This window comes from Epinephelus lanceolatus, chromosome 19 (assembly GCF_041903045.1).
Source record: "Epinephelus lanceolatus isolate andai-2023 chromosome 19, ASM4190304v1, whole genome shotgun sequence".
Classification (NCBI taxonomy): Eukaryota; Metazoa; Chordata; class Actinopteri; order Perciformes; family Serranidae; genus Epinephelus; species Epinephelus lanceolatus.
In genome coordinates, this window is record NC_135752.1 from 14,199,016 (window position 1) to 14,215,767 (window position 16,752).

General features: G+C 40.2%; 2 protein-coding genes across 2 annotated transcripts in view; both read right to left on the reverse strand.

Annotated features, from left to right (window-relative positions):
- Nucleotides 1-302: 302 nt before the first annotated feature.
- kcmf1 (potassium channel modulatory factor 1) lies at nucleotides 303-10,994 on the reverse strand. Its single transcript, XM_033646108.2, has 7 exons — nucleotides 10,832-10,994; nucleotides 8,810-8,977; nucleotides 8,494-8,633; nucleotides 5,483-5,584; nucleotides 5,176-5,359; nucleotides 3,515-3,809; nucleotides 303-1,049 (listed from the first exon to the last, which is right to left on the reverse strand). Exons 1-7 carry the CDS (start codon nucleotides 10,845-10,847, stop codon nucleotides 785-787), a joined length of 1,170 nt encoding a protein of 389 aa, XP_033501999.1. The 5' UTR covers nucleotides 10,848-10,994; the 3' UTR covers nucleotides 303-784.
- A 3,223-nt stretch (nucleotides 10,995-14,217) lies between these two features.
- The window catches only part of itga1 (integrin, alpha 1), a 57,799-nt gene continuing 55,264 nt past the window's right edge, over nucleotides 14,218-16,752 (reverse strand). Inside the window, exons 26-30 of the mRNA XM_033647191.2 lie at nucleotides 16,601-16,699; nucleotides 16,313-16,417; nucleotides 16,116-16,211; nucleotides 15,898-16,011; nucleotides 14,218-14,505 (exon numbers count right to left, since the gene is read on the reverse strand). Coding sequence (XP_033503082.2) covers nucleotides 14,449-14,505; nucleotides 15,898-16,011; nucleotides 16,116-16,211; nucleotides 16,313-16,417; nucleotides 16,601-16,699 — 471 coding nt within the window. The 3' untranslated portion in view covers nucleotides 14,218-14,448. The remainder of the gene's footprint in view (nucleotides 14,506-15,897; nucleotides 16,012-16,115; nucleotides 16,212-16,312; nucleotides 16,418-16,600; nucleotides 16,700-16,752) is intronic.

Genomic DNA, 16,752 nt, shown 5'->3' on the forward strand with positions numbered 1-16,752 from the left:
AGTCGTCATAGAGAAAAGGCGTCCTGGAGCTGAGACACACACATCGCAGCGTTTCTTCAGAAGCTACGTCAGAATCCAAATTGTTTTCTCTTCATTCAAAGAAAACCTAACAAAATATATTGTTAGAGTTTAATTTCTGCATGTCAGTTTTGTAAACTACTCGATTTCCAATACTTATCCATGTTTGACATAACCATTTAAAAACAGTTAAAAGCTTTGGGATATATTTTTTTTAAAAAGTTTTAATGACAAGGTCATTAAAAGTCATGCACGCTGCAAATAACTGCATGCAGTAGTTATGGTAACCCATCCAAGCACTTTTTATTTATTAATAGTCATAAACACACACAGCAGCTTCATCAGAGGAGCCTACGCCCTCTTGACTTTTGAATGTGGAGTATTTATACGGAGAGCCATTTGCATGTCACAGGAAGCAAAGGTCTGCCACAGCTGCCTGTAACATTTACCTGATAAAGAAAAGAAACGTTATGTGGATTGATTATCAACTTCATATATATTTTATATATATATTTATATATTTCTCTTCTCTCGCTCGCTCACTCAGTTGCTATTGCGCACTCGCACATTTATCCCACTTGCTCTCGTTTATTTTTGTTTACAATGTAACAAAAATGGTGACAGGCCTGAAATTACAATCACCAAAAACAAACTCAGAAAATAGAGGAGGGAGAAAGGAGGGTGAGGCCAGGGAGGACTGCTGCTGTTTGCTGCCCATCACTGACAGTTGCAGCAGAGAGGACACAGTCTGCTTGATGCTCGGACATCAAAGAGGAGGCGGCGGAGGCTCCTTGCCCGTAGAGCTGCTCTCACGAAGCTGGAGGTTCTCCAACGCCACATCTAAAGGCATGATATCCACGCAGCCCATGGCTCCGAAGTCGGCGAAGTCTCGACGCTCATCCTCATCGGAGGAGGAGCTCTCTTCGTGCATCAGCGTGGACAGGAGCAGCTCCTGGACGAACAGGCTGCGGTCTGCGCGCTCTCCTTCTAGAAACTGCCGCTCTGCCTCAGACATCTTAGGTTCATTCAACCTGGAGAAAATAAACACAACATTTAAAGGAGCTATATGTAAGAAATCTAAAGCAAATAGTCGTAAAATCCTCCTAATATGTCACAGAGACTAAGGAATAATGTTCATATAACATACTGATCTCACCGACAACAATAGTACAGCCAGAATATTTGCATTTAAAAAAAAATTTTACGGTCCGCAAATCATATTTATGTTTTGAATTTGTGTTTTGGCCCACCGCTGTCTACCAGTCACGCAGTCAGTAGAGTCTCAGCATCAGTTACAGTCACGACTGAGCTACAATGGCTGACGGTGCGACTAAACCCAAACGACCTTGTTATGATTCCCAAAAACGCCAAGACAAAACTTGAGGCAAAGTGAGGGTCTATATAGAAGATGCTTTTGAATGGTGGAGAAGGTTGAAAGCGGAGAAGAATTTGAAATTGGATGTCGATGTGGCTACTCTTTTCCTTGACAGGGAAGCTTTAGCCAAAGTTGGCTAACTAGCATCATAGCTAGACGGGGATCAACATTCAGAATACTTTCAACTGTTATTTATTTTCGATCATACATTGTAGCCCATGTGCAGATGGGTCATCGACCCGACTGATTTTTTTTGAGAAACAAACGTTAGCAGCACGGCAAGCAGCCGGCTTCTCCTCAGCTGTATCCCGGCAGCAGTGTTAGCAGCAGAGAAGCCGGACTTGCTTGAACGGTCCGCTAGAAAACCGAAGATCAAGGATGCAGCGGTTTCCATCAGATGCGTGTTGGTTGCGTCTGCGCTCCGGCACGGCAGGGGAGCCGATAGGATTCAATTCTAGTCTGTGTGTGTGTTTCCACCAGCTGTGGCTGTGCTGCGTCCCAGCTCCATCTCAGCTGTGGCACTCCAGAGCCCTCCGCAACAGATATGCAGGACTTCTATTTTTGCTGGTGTTAGAACACCGGACGCCGGAGCACAACGTAGCAATTCAGCACAGAGCAGCAACCTCGAATCTGTAGGGGAGGGGGGGCGGACACGACTCACGGCAGTATTTTGAATTTGAGTGCAGTAACCATTTTGGCCACATTCTCACATACAGCGCCTTTAAATACAAACAGGTCACACAGTTCAAGTTAAACTGTTCTCTATCCTAAATACAACTGAAACAACAGACAGGAAGCATAAGCGGGTCAATTTCCTGTGTTAAGCTGTGACACTGAGGAGGACGAGCTTAACTTCAGAGTCAAGAGAAACTGCTCATTGTGTTGACAGTGATCACTAACAGGATTAACTGCTGGCACATAGACCTCCAATGATTAATCCATCAGTTGTGAACTATAAAACATCATCCAGTCTGAAAGAAATTAATTGGTTTGTGTAATTTTTTTTATGAAAAAGTAAACATTTTCTGATTCCAGCTTCTTAAATGTGAATATATTCTGGGTCCTTTGCTCCTACATGACAGTAAACTAAAGATATTCAGGCTCTGGACAAAACAAGACATTTGAACAGGGGTCCTTAAAAGAATGAAACTTATGGAGAGAACAAAGGAACAGCTAATAATATTGTAAAGAACTATGAATGTCTTCCAAGCTCTCACACTGGTTTCAACTTTTTGGCCTTCTGTAACTTGGAGATTGAATTTAACCACAGAAAAACTTCTGTATGTTGTATATTTGCACCTAAAGATGTGCTCAAGTGTCTGAAATTGTGTTAAAAAATCATCTTAAGAGGAAAAGACTATTTCTATTCTTCATTTTTCTTATTGTCAACAAATTGTCAAAAAAAGAGAGCAAAATCATTGTCAGTAAGGACAGACACTCTGTTTCTTCTGCCATACCAACACCCAGGGCTTCTTATAACTACAGCTGTCAATTAAGGTACAAGGAGATCTGTGTGGTTGCGTTTGTGTTTAGAGTGACCAATCATAAGAAGTCCAGGGCCTCCCTTGGTTTCCCCCTCAAATTGTAAAAAGCAAGGTTGATTTAGATGAGTACGACTCAACTTTGAAAGCAGAGTGAAACCGTGAGAGTGTACGTTTATGTCATACAGCGCTCGCAAAGCAAACACTCTCTGGCACGTGATGGCTGCTCTGTGTGCTTGCTGCTTAGCTGTATACATGCAGGTATCATGATTTGTTCCTCGCTCGCAGCTGCCTGTACAACTCTCTGTTGTGAAATTATTGCGTGAGACTTAAATCAAGCGAGTAACAGTAAATAACGGCTTGTGTGAACTAATGTAATTTGCTCATGAGCATGTTTTATCGCGCTCGCATAAATCTGATGCCATACTCCACTTCAGTGATACAGTATGCAGTTTGTTTTCAGACAATTCATCACATTTATTTTTAAGCTGCCTGATGAGACAACTGCATGAGGCATTTCACTTGTCTGAGCCCTGACTATTTCTGACAACTAATGATAGAAGAGTGCAGCTATACTAGCAAAACAACCATGTAATATCAAAATATCAAAGAACAAGAAAGAACAACTGGCCACACTCACCGTGCTAATAGAAACTGGGAGCTGTGGGACGAGGATGAGGGGTTGTTTTCACCCACGGTGGCAGTGTTGGCAGTTGCTGTGCTGGGTGGAGGGATGGCGGTGCCGGTGTTGCCCGGGTTGTTGCTGCGTCGTGTCGCGTGGCGACCCGTCTCCACTTGCTGTCGTGCTGCCTGAGCCTGCTGCCGCTCCAACTGCAGTTGCATCTGAAGCTGCTGGAGCTGTGAGGCCGAAGGCCCTGACGAGTTTATTTGTCCCCCCGTTGCACGTCGCACACCTGACAGCTGAGACAACAACTCTGCAGGAGACACAACAAAGAACAGGCGTCACTGTTTGCAATCTCTAAATAAATCATGATTTCAAAAGACAAGTAGATATCTGTAAGAAGATATGAAGGACAGAATAAAGGCCAGCAAGTGATCAATGTGATTTTACAAAAACCTGCTAGGACTATGACCAGGCATCATAGTTTCGAAAGTTAAGGGAAGAAAACATCAGAGACCAGAAAACGTAGATTACTTGAAATATTCCTGACTGTTTGCCGGATTTTGTTTGACAGAGACTGTCTTAACCCAGTAAATTTTGGTTTAAAGGGTGCTCCGGTTAGGATTTTTGGGATCGATTACTGAACACTGGAAGCAGTTATCGATCACAGGGTCTATTTGAAGCCCACTTTATTAACATTATTTATTTCTCAAACTATTCTTAACAACCTTGTACACTTAGTTTTAAAGTTAAGAGGGGAGGAAAAAGTACCATGACTTGACAACTGTGTATTTATTGGCAGGAAACGTGCAACATGTTCCACTCTCTCTCTCTTCAAAGACACAATTTGCACCAAGGCAGCCTATGCTTGGTTACTGGGAGCAGCTCACAGCTAAAGAAATATGTTTTTCCTGTGGAATGAGATAAAATTTTGTTCAAAAAATGTGACTACAAGTTAAATGTGCACAACACACCAATGTAGAACAATAAATTATACTGACACAACTAGGGTTAATTTTGTCAAGTATTTTTTTTTTTTAATTTTGTTAAGTCTTAATCATGTCAAATGTCCTGGTTAGTATTTATCATTTCTAGTCAACCTCATCCTGTGTTTACTGAATTTTTTGTGGACTAAAAATCTGGGCATTTTAGTCTTTTGCAATCAAAGAAAATCTTAAATATTTTAGTATAGTTTTAGTCTATGAAAATCTAGTTTAGCCAAAACCAAAGAGCAATAATTTTGTCCTTGAAGGCCACCATAAAATATGTCCAAAAAGGCAATTTGTTTTTGGCAAAAGTTATACTTGTTGGTTAGCTGAGGGAAAAATAGCCATTTTGGATAATACTGAGCTTTTTGACGTACCGGTAAGTATAAACTTTGTACTATTGTTAACTTGTTCACACTTGATCATCCTTCTAAAACAACACCACAAAAACTTAATGTATGGCAAATAATACTGATGAGAGATCATATAAGGTTAATAAAAAAACACAAAAAAGGTCAAAAAAGTTTGTGTTGACCTGTAGATTGGAAATGGATGTTTATCAGTCATAAAATACAAGGGTTTGATGGTATGTGGTAAGTTTTTACCAACAGAGGGTACCAGTAAATAATACAACTCTACTTCAGGGTGAGGAGTATAACCTGCAGAGTACACCTGTATACGCTTGCTTCTCACCTGCAATTGGGTCCATTGCTTCTCTGTTACTGGGGGTGTAAGTGGAGCTCTGTGATGAGGAGGATGAAAGTCCCCCTGTGGAGCCGCTAGTAAAGTGCATATTTGTCCGTCGTGCTCTGGCACCTCCCAGTCCTCGTCCAGGGTGGAACATCCTGCGTACATGTCGAACACTGCTGGACTCATCGTAAACAAGGATTGTTAAGGGTCAATACAGTAATGTCACACAAAGTATAGTATTAGTATTTATTTAAAACATATGAAAACATCTTTATGTAGACACTAGTGTGTGGTGACACAGGAAGGATATTAAATCTCTTGGCGCTCTGTGTTCAAGTGTGAGGTGAGCTGTAAAGTCATCTGTGACGTGGTTGGGATCCCCTCCTGGCAAGGCAGCACATATTGGACAAATCTGAAATGAGAGAGCAAGAGGGGTTTCTGTTTGAGATATTTTTTTCAAAAACAAAATGTCGTGTCCACCACCCAACAATGAAACAAAATGAAAGTACTAAGCAACACTGTTACTATCTTTTTAGAGTGCAGTTTTACCCTGTTCAAATGTTGCAGCATCGTAACCAGTGGCACATCTGAGAGCAGCCATTGTACATACTTACTTAAAGTTCAGACTGCAGGGCTGTTTAAATAATAACCAATGAAATGAGTTAAAAGAGTAATCCGCTGAGTTAGCATTGCACTCCTAAGTCTCCTATAACACTATCAGGCTCATGATGAACAATAAAAACAAGAATCAAAACCGATGCAACAGAACAATCTTTTTGCCATCTTTTATATTTCACAAATTCCTTGTCAAAAACTGGTGCCCACAATACCCACAATGCAACAGTTCAGTCAGAGATTCAAGATAATGTAGTTACGAGCAGAGATGAGGAGCAGGTCCACCCCCAGATATTTTTTTGTTTTCAAATTTGCAGTCCTCGGCCTCAAGCGCTGCTGACTCTGGTGACATCACTTGAGGACATTTATCAACTTTACATGACTCCCTCTGGAGGCCCAAAAAAATGTATACAGCTTTTTTTCCCTTATGTACAGTTGGTCTCCCAAAGAACTGTATACAGACTTTGATGTGCAAAATTAGTTCCCCTTTAAGACTAAATGGGTGGCCATGAGTGAACGCTTAATGTACCAATATGAAGTTCAGATTAAACATGGGACAATGACGACATGTTTATCAGCTGAGCAATTTTGACTGAAGAATGCCTTAAAGAAATACTTCACCCACAAAATGTCCATTTGTATATTGATCAGTCAAGCTGTGTTACCTTGAATGATGAGGAAAACTGTTTTTCTCACATGCATCCACGAAAAATGGAAAATTTTGATTGGGAATAAAGTTTAACAACATAAAAATTATATCAAAATGTCTGTTTAAAAACTCTCATACAAATCGTGCAGTATAATCCAAGTCTCATTTCTGCAGTCGTTTGCTCAATACTCAACAAACATGTGCATTTTTGCTAAAACGTTACTATTTAAAACTGAACTGAAAGTGACACTCTGCTATGCTCTCTTCAAGGCCAGGCTCCAACATCAAGGCTTCTCAGCATCCGACAAAAGCAACATGCAGCAATGGTTGGCCCTTGTCGCCAGTAGTTCTTTGATGTCAGTTTGTTTGGGGTTTAAGATTGGTCATTTAACTGATTAGTTGATCGCCTGAAAATGAATCTGCAAAAATTTTAGTAGTTGGCTAAACACCAATTTCCGAACAAGATGCCAAACTTTCTCTAGCTCCAGCATTTCTTTGTCATATACAACAGTAAACTGAATACCGTTGGGTTCTGGACTCTTGGACAAATGAAACACGCCATCTGAAAACATGACCATGGGCTGTTGGAAATTATAACAGTAATTTTTCATTGTTTCCTGACATTGAGAAAATAAGCAGCAGATAAATCTATAACTGAAGTAATTATTAGTTGCAGCCCTAAATCAAACACACGGGAAAGAAAGGTGTAGAAGCAGCACTGCTGTGTCGTCTACACACACACTGCAGACCATAAAACTAAATTCATACAGAAAATTTCACCATAAAAATGAGTCCATTACAGCTGTATCGGAGCACGTATTGTACGAAACAGTGTCTACTGTGCATCATATTCTCACATATAACCCCAGCAAATGACACCCTGTGCCATATACGTATACAGACACAGCAACAGGTTACAGAAAAAAATCCTCTTTAACTGTTGTCTTATTTCTGTTGGCACCATGTTATGTTCTGGTTCATCTGTGAAAACTATTTAAAAGACAAGAATAGCACTGTCCTACATTTTCCTTATTGTCAATGACCGAATATCTTATTCCACTGCCCACTGATGTCTAAAAACTATTATAATCACATCAATGAGGCACACTGTTGTACTGGCTGACTTGCATCTTCATTATGATAAATATGGTCACTGTGCTTTATTTTGAGCCAATCCCACATACACCATACTGCTGCTGTAAATACTCATTAGCGCACCAAATGTGCACAAATTAATCCACAGCTAAAAATAGCCCCAAACAAATGCACAATTTACTCTTGTTTGAGCAACATTTTCTAAAAACTACAGTCACCAGCTGTTTCAGGAAATTACTTTGCTGTTCAAAAAAGTCAAACGATATACTATTTATGAGCAGATTTAAAATATGAGAGAGATGGAATAATTGTTGATTTTGGTCATTTTGTGGACTCACAGACAGTATAGAATAGTGGCGACATTATCCATCAAAACCCCTCACTTAACGCAATGACACTCTCTGCTGTGGTATCTGCAACAAAATCCAACAAAACAATGATCAGGGGAACTCACCACACCACTGACCTGGCTTTAATTGGTGCAGGTGGTCAGCTAGAGCACAAATACTACTAGTTGGCTTTAGTTGTGGACTGCAAGGCTCTCTTTTCTCCCCCATCACTGCTGGTAGGGCTGTCGTTGTTTGCAAGACCAACCAGGTAGATGTCAGCACTGTCAGCAGCTGTCTGACCCTCTGCCTTGCCTTTGCTCAGTTTACTCAGCAGTGGACAACGCTCATAAAAATCCTGCTCTGACAACAGGTAATCCATAAATGTCTTCTGCTTGTACTTTCTTGGAAGTCATTTTAGCTGACAGAAGTGCAGAGCTGGACAGCAACAGCACAGTCTAATGACTATGATATAAAGTACGTCAGTGGATGGCAGATATAAACTAGGCCGCTGGAGCTGCTTACAGCCACATAGACAACATTTGAAACAATTGAGATATTATTGATGACAAATTCACAAAATGATTGAATCCGTAACCTTGTGCCACGCTCCCTTAATATGTGTTGTGTACTCACCACCTCTGTGGAAGTCTCTGCATGCTCTGAGGTGACATGCTCCTGAAGAGACGTCTCCGTGAAGCCCATCTTGCCACAGTAAGGACATGTGAATGACTGGGGTTGCTCTACTGAAAAGGTGTCTCCTCCATAATACAAGTCTGCAAAAACACAGTACACAGAGCAATCATTATTATTTGCCAATCAATAATTTAATTATTAATATCATGGCGAATGATTTGTGATGACACAGTATGCTACAGTGAAGGAGTAAAATAATCATGGCATGATGAATTTGTTGTATGCTCAGCCACCTGGCTTTCAAACAGGTCCTTACCATAGTCTACCCTGGTTAATATACACTGCATGGGGTGCTCTGTGGTGTGTCTTGTTGTTGTGGCTCCGCTCTCGTAGCACGATGCGCACAGGTCGTAGTCGTAGCAAATTAAACACTTGAACCGTCGTCCTCTAAAGTTCCCTTTTAAACATGCATCACAGCTCACACCTGCAAAAAGAGAATAGAGGAGTGTAAAAATCAAATATGTGGACCTCACAATAAAGTTACAAATTCCTTATAAGTCTGTCTGAAGGACTGACTGTGAGAAAGCAATGTCTATCTGCAGGCCAGTCTCACTTACACGAGCATGTGTTTTGGAGTGGCACCAACCCACAAGTGCCAGTAATGAAGAACTCTGGCATTCCAGTGAGCTTTACATGAAAGGTCTCAAAGACGCAGCTCAGAGGGCATACCACAAACACATTCATTACAGTGTTTGTTACTCATTTATAGCACTGTCCACACATTGTCAGGTAGCATATTGCTTTTTTATTTATCTAGCTCTAGGCTACATGGACAAAATTTGACAAGAGAAAGAGAACGCAAACTGGAGCCAACCAAGGCAGCAGACATATTGTCAGCTGTTTCTATATTCTGCAAATAGCTTATTACTATTCACAAGTCATCATATCAAATATAATGGCATCTCTATGCTTGTCCACTCTCGAAAAAGTGATTGCAGTGAAGAAACATTCAAACACTGGCTCACTACTCTGCAAACACAACCAGTTATTTTCTATGAGACATCATAGTTATTACTGCACACAATATTCCAACTCTTGCCTCGCTAACATTTCCTTTGAAGAGAAAAGATGCCTTATTTGGCAAACATTAGATAGCAGGTATGCAAGTATTGTGGGAATTTCCTTTGTTGAGACTGATCTGACATCTTGAAACAAAAAGCTTCACAGTACAAAGAAAAGACCTCATTTATTAACCAAACCCAGGCCTGAACAAACTAATCATCTGCCAATATGCAGATATCAGCTGTATGTGTTGATAAAAGGTTAGTCGCACCACACAAAGTTTGACAGAGATACTAGGACCACCTGAGTGGTATAAAAACTGTGCCCCTTCTTCCACTTATACAAGTATTTCTGACTGCCTGGGAGACCTCTGTCATCATCTGAAAGGCTAGCCTGCCCACTAAGGACAACTAAACATATATATCAATATTTGTAGTCCTACTTTAAACGACTTAAAATTAGTTACCCAGGCATTAGTCTTGGTCTCTTGAGGCTATCTTACTGCATAGTGCTCATGTTAGTATTGTACACCACCTTAGCAACTTCTGAGGTGATTAAACAGGATAACCTGGCTGGCCTGCTACAACTAACATTGTGTGGATAGTGAAGTGAGCCGATTTTACACTCCCATCTGGTTTGCAGTTAAACATACTGTAACTTAACCCTAGCTAGCTAGTAGCCTGCCAGGTAGCTAACTTAGTGTTTGGTTCATGGTCTGAGGCCTCAGACTTTCTTCTTGATGACAGTGCATTCGCTAACAACAGTAGGTTATGTGACCAGACGGGACAGTATGGCGCTAACATTACAGCTACGGGCTCTTAAATTAACACGTAACCCAAAATAAAAGCAAAAAATGATAACAGATATGATGTTATGTATACTATACAACTAATGAGGCTGTAGGAGCCGGTATAAGCAACGTTAAGTCGCAGCCACACCACCGACTTCAAATGTTAGCATACATTAGCCTGCTCGCTAGCCCAGCTAATGTAAGGTAACGCAGTACCTAGCAACGGCTAGCTGCTAAGCTCCGCAATGTTGCCGTATCATTGCGAACATGTTATGGGAAGTAACAACCTTTTTCTTCAAATTAGAATATATAAGAGATGTGTGTGCGCCAGAGCTGCTGACAGCAGACGTGTGTTGAGACAAGCCAGAAAACAAGCCGCGAAAAGCGGCTGACTTGAATAAGCACTTAGCAAAGCTAGCCGAGGAGCTAGCTACTCAGGTAATGTAGCCACCAACCAAGGCGCTGTGGACCTGTTTATCAACTCACCCTCATGTCGGGACATCCTACAAACAGTGGCACAGCCCCTCCTCGGGCTCCCCAGCGCGGTTAACGGGGAACGATACAGTATTTTAGGTAATAAACTGAAAAAAGCCTTCACTCTCGCCTCTTTTTCGAGCAAGATGGATCCGCCAGCAGCTTACAGTTTGTTCTGCTTCCCCTCCCAGAGTGTCACTTATCACTAGATGTTGCGGGTGAACACTGGGGGGCGCTCTGCTACATGAAATCACCCCGACAGAGGCGTCAAGTTGGGCTTCATACAAACATCCTCAGCCAGAGGTGGAGGAAGTGTTAGGATCTTTTACTTACATAAAAGCAACAATAAGACAATTTGTCAGGGTTAGAAAAGGGAAAGTATAAAGAAAAAACACCATAACAAAAAATATAATAGAAACCTGTACTCTCTTCCTGTGTACAGATGTTTCACATAAAATAATGATAAATTAACCCTAGAGTGCACAGTGTCATTTTTTCTCTTTGACCTTTCAGCAAAATGTACATTCAAAAGTAAAAGTACTCATTATATAGTGCACTATCAGTGTTATTACATACTATTGGCTTATTTTCAATGATGCATTAATGCAGTGTGCATAGCATTTTAATGTTGTAGCTGGTGGAGGTACACTGTATATATTATTCATAAAGTGGCAGCTTAGTCAATACTGTATTATGTTCTCAGCTGATGTTTTATACAAGGGTGTAGGTTTTGCTTCAGCACTGAAACAAGTAAGTTTGACAGTCCTCTGCCAGGAATGTAATGTTCTTCATTCTGGTGAATCATTGTGCACTGATTTGTGCCTTTTCTGCTTTAATTCATGGTGTATATATCTTTAACTTTGTCAAAATGCACTTTCATGATTGTTTTGGGAGGGCGATTGCAGTTGTAAATATTGAGGGGGATGTGTCCATTGCATCCACCCAAAATCAACGCCTATGGTTTTGTATGTAAACTCTTAATCTTCAAAGTAACTACAGCTGTCAAACAAATGTATAGGGGAGTTAAAAGTACAATATTTCTCTCTAAAATGAAGTAGAGGTGATGAATAAAGAAGGATAAAATAGTAATATTTAAGTCAAGTACAAAGACTTCAAAATCCTGAAATTTGTACAAAGTTTTTTTCTTCATAAATGATTATCAAAACTGTTAATTAATAATACTTTTCTGTCAATCAATTAATCTATTAATATCTTTATTGTTTCAGCAAGAATACTCAGTGTTGGCTAATGTATATCAAGAGAAAAATATTTATATCAGTTACTCTTCTCATGTAACAATGAATGTGAGGAGTGAGAGATGCATAGGCAATAGATATTTACATTTAAATGACATAACTAAAAGCAGCTCCTGTAACATTTTGATAAAATCAGTTTTATATTAGATATTATATAAAAAAGAAGAACTGACGATCAAGTATTTCTTTGTAAAAAGTCTTTATTTTTGTACATAAGATTCAGTTAATTCTGTGCTGATGAGGACGCATACAGTCTGACAAACCAGTGCATTACAACGAAGACTTCACAGCAGTGTAGAAGGCTGGGGTGGAGCTCACGACTCTCACTTTGCGCTTTACTCTTCCTCAGACGTCAACAGAGGTGCAAAATCTGAGAAAACAATCCCAGACCACCTCAGGCGAACAAAGTGAGACTCGTGACTCCACCCTCGTGCATAAGCCTGATGTAGCCATATAACAGTTCTGTACATACAATTTATTACATGTGCTTCATGTCAACAGTGGAGAGTGAGAGCTAAGGAGTGTTTCAGTATGAAAAAGCTGCCTCCTCTTCTTCTTCTTACAGTCGTCCCTCAGCTTTATTGTATATCAGTGAGGAGGAAAGTTGAGGAAGAGGCAGAAACCCAGTCTCCCCAATATACAATATAATCTCTTTTAACACATTGTGTAGCTGTGCAACTTCTGGACACAACACAGAAAGCCTAAAGAATAACTTTGTCAGGTATGGGGTGATATGGGGTGATACTGAGCCCTAAAGCTTTGTGTACATGTGCGTCTACACTACAAACCACCTACCAGTGAATACCATTTCCTTAATGGCAACTGCTGGTGAATGGTGACATATATTTCCACACTTCCATTTTGCAAATTGAAAAGGCTGAAATCAAAATATGCTACAGTTGTGTCTCGTCTCAATAATGTGAAAGCCTCAAAACACAGTCATTCAGGCTTGAAACATCACGTTCAATCAAATAAAAACCAAATAGTGGATACAAACCCTCATCTTCGTGTACATTTTCAGTACAGAATAATTATACTTTCAGTTTTTCATCAAAATAAAATAATATTTACATATTTGCATCAGCGTCGAAAATTGTGAGATAGGCCAGATAATTTTCTTACACATCAAATGTTAATGTCATCATTCATGATAGCACCTGAGCAAAGTCATCTTCTCTGACCAATGATCACAAAAAAAACAACGGATAACATCTCTTAAATTACATGAATTATAGCAAACACAATTATGTACATTTTTAAGCTTTACATTTTTGAGCATTTACGTATATTTACAGTACAATCAAAGTTTTGGATTTAAAAGGCGCATCTCTCTGTATCTCTCAGTAACCACAGTGACACTAATTACAAACATTTTACGTCGGAGTCGGGAGAAGATTTTTTTTTTAAATTGTTAACTAAGATTATAATTGTAAAAAAATAAAAATATACAGCCTGCACTTTGTTTAAAACTAATCGTGTGTTCAGGTCAGTGTGTTAAGCCAACATTTTGAAGTTAAGGATGTGCCACGTTATACTGTTAAAACTCAGAAAAAATACCAAATAAAAAAAAAAGCTATAAAATGCTAAAAAGGTACAGTGTCTCATTAAAATAATCAAGCACATAAGCTGTAAAACAAGAGTCTAAGCTGTCAGACAGGCTGCTCCAACACACGTAAAGTTCACATATTGTACGTCTCAGAAGTGGTGGACCTTTGGACATTGTTGCTGTAATGGCATAGGAAGTATGTGAGGTGGCTTAGGCGACGTTTGATCTTCATACAGAAAAACCTGAGTACTTTTTTCCTCTAAAGCTGGAGTGCAGCTATTGTAGCTCTTGTGATTTTGTAAAACTGCCACATGTAACACAGATATATGCTACTTAGCCAGCAGATGCCTGGTAAATGATGGTGTCTTTTTCCTTCCTGGTTCCTCTTCTTGAACTGCTTGACCTGACTTGATGTACATTATATATCTGCAAGAAAGAAGCTGATCCAGAACAAATGCTATTTGCAAACACTTCAAACACAGTGAGTGCCAAGGACTAAATATGATTAAAAGAAAGCGTCTGTTTAAGCACTCTCTGTGGATGAGTCCATCTGAATAGCCCCAGTGTTGTAACCTTGTGTTCAAAGCATTAAAAGACAAAGGTTGGGTAGTATTTGCAAACAGTATTTGACCCAGGCCTGCACAAGAAGCAGTGAATGTGTTTTCCAGGTCGTTTCTGTGTTGTAGCGCCGAGGTGTCTGTGGGTCTTTTGGCGTCTCCTCCGTCTGTCCAACTGTCTGTTTAAAAGTCTGCCTGTCACTTTGTGCGACCTGATGGCTCTGGAAGCAGTCAGTCACAGAGCTGCTTGCTGCTGGGTATTTTAATACCTCAGTCCATCATGTCCTCCTTTGAGTAGTCCCTGGATTTTCTCTTGAAGAAGCCCATCTGGAAGAGCAGAAAGCTCAGTTACAAAACAGTTACGGATGTGAATCTTAACTGTCTATAGTTAAGGATAGATAATTATTACTTATTATTAAAGTTTCCCTTTGTTGCTGAGAGTAACTACAGGGGAGAAGATCAATACTATTCTGATTTTTTTGGCTTAGTTTAGCACAAAACTACAGATTTTCAAAATGATTTTTTAACTTAGTTTTTGTCTAGATTAACAAACAAAAGTAACGTGTAAATTAGTGAGCTTAAGAAGCGCTGATAGGTAGATTTTTTTCATGTTTGGACATAGCCAGGCTACCTGTTACCCTCTGTTTCCAGTCTTTATGCTCAGCTAAACTTCTCCTGGTTAGCTTTATGTTAAAGGGACAGTTCACTCTAAAAATCAAAAATGCATATTTTTCCTCTTACCTGTAGCTCTGTTTATAAATCTAGATTGTTTTGGTTTGAGTTGTTGAGTGTTGGAGATATCGGCCGTAGGGATGTCTGCCTTCTCTCCAATATAATTGAACTAGATGGCACTCAGCTTGTGGTGCTCAAAGCGCCAGAAAAATACAGCAATGTCTCTTTCCAGAAATCATGACCTGGTTACTCAAGATAATCCACAGACCTTGTTTTGAGCAGGTTCATGTCAGAACTCTTTTCTTTCTACTAAACTACATCCACCAACCATATCACTGCGCAGGAGGAAGTGTGCATCTACTCATGGAGGAGAGGGTCATGCTATTGACAGGGTGAGGTGTAAACATTAATGGCGTCCTCCCTGGCTGAGCTGTAACATTAGCTAGCTTAGTGGTGCTCGGTGAGATAGCAGTAGATACATGAGTCCCAAACCTCTTGTCTATGAGTAGATGCACACTCCCTTCTGCGTGGTGATACAACTGGCAGGAGTAGTTCGGTAGGAAGAAAATAATTCCTACATGAAACTGCTCACAACAAGGTGTGTGGACTATCTTGAGTAACCGGGTCATGATTTCTGGAAAAACACATTGCTGTTGCATTTTTTGGTGCTTTGAGCACCACAAGCTGAGTGCCATCTAGTTCCATTATATAACAGAGACGGCAGACATCTCTATGGCCGATATCTCCAGCACTTGGCTCAGCTCACAGCAAAACAATCTAGACTGATAAACAGCACTACAGGTAAGAGAAGAATTATGTATTTTTGATTTTGGGGTGGACTGTCCCTTTAAACATACAGACATGACAGTGTAAGTCTTAGAATAAAGTCTTCTAATTTATCTTTCAGCAAGAAAGCAAATTATTTTACTTCCAACAATGTTGATCTACTCTTTTAAAGTCATGACATATTTATATTCTATTGGCAAGATATTACAAGGTATTAGAAGATTTGAAACACTCTGCAGTCTGACTAGGGAAATAAATTACCTTCCAGAGGGCGAAGATGACAAGTGCTAAGATCAGCAGCCCTATCAGGATGCTGATGATGATGATCCAAATGGGGATTCCTCCTAACGTCTCTTTAGACACCTGGATCTTCACCTGATTGGCACACACATGCAGAGAGTAAATGTACACATGCTTGCAAACACACACAAGCATACAATGACAACACAAGCACACAATACAAAAACTTTATGACTTACGCTTCTGGTCCTGTCACTGCTGCTCAGCTGAAACAGGTCTGTGTTTCTGATCCCCAGTGTGGCATTTACCAGCATGTACAGAGTGGTAAACTCACCCTGTAAGATAAATCTCCTTTAAATGTGTATCCATCAGTCCGACAGCTGTTAGTCGCGCTGCCTCACAGTTCTTCACTTTGACAAACCAAACAACAACATACCTTGATGAACGTAGGTTTCCACACTCTGAATGTAACGTTGACCTGACTGACTGCAGCCTCAGGGATGGAGCAGGTAAAGGATGCACAGTAGAGGTTTCCACAGTTCTGTGGAGCAAATCAAACACACACAGTAAGACAGAGGCATACACACTTACACAGAGGTGTTTAATACAGGTGGCTCAGAAAAGTTGGTCTTATTGCCTGATGTCACTGCTAACCATGCCTTAAAAACACTCCTCACATCAGCAGTCTTTAGAAAATAAACCCACAAAAAGACTCATCACTCACCAGCAAGAAGACACTGAGAGTTTCTTTCTTTGGATTGGGATGTACAACTTTCGGGTTAATATTAAGAGGGTTGATCCAACGTTCTGCATCACATTTCACCTGGAGAGGACGGAGAGGCAGATGTGAAGGTGGGTGTGTCTGTTTAGATACAC

Coding starts and splice junctions, on each gene's coding strand:
- kcmf1 (XM_033646108.2), bottom strand. Junction 5,360..5,482: donor ACAGAGCGCCAAGAGATTTA/ATATCCTTCCTG, acceptor ATCCTTGTTTAC/GATGAGTCCAGCAGTGTTCG. Junction 1,050..3,514: donor TCCCAGTTTCTATTAGCACG/GTGAGTGTGGCC, acceptor TATTTTCTCCAG/GTTGAATGAACCTAAGATGT.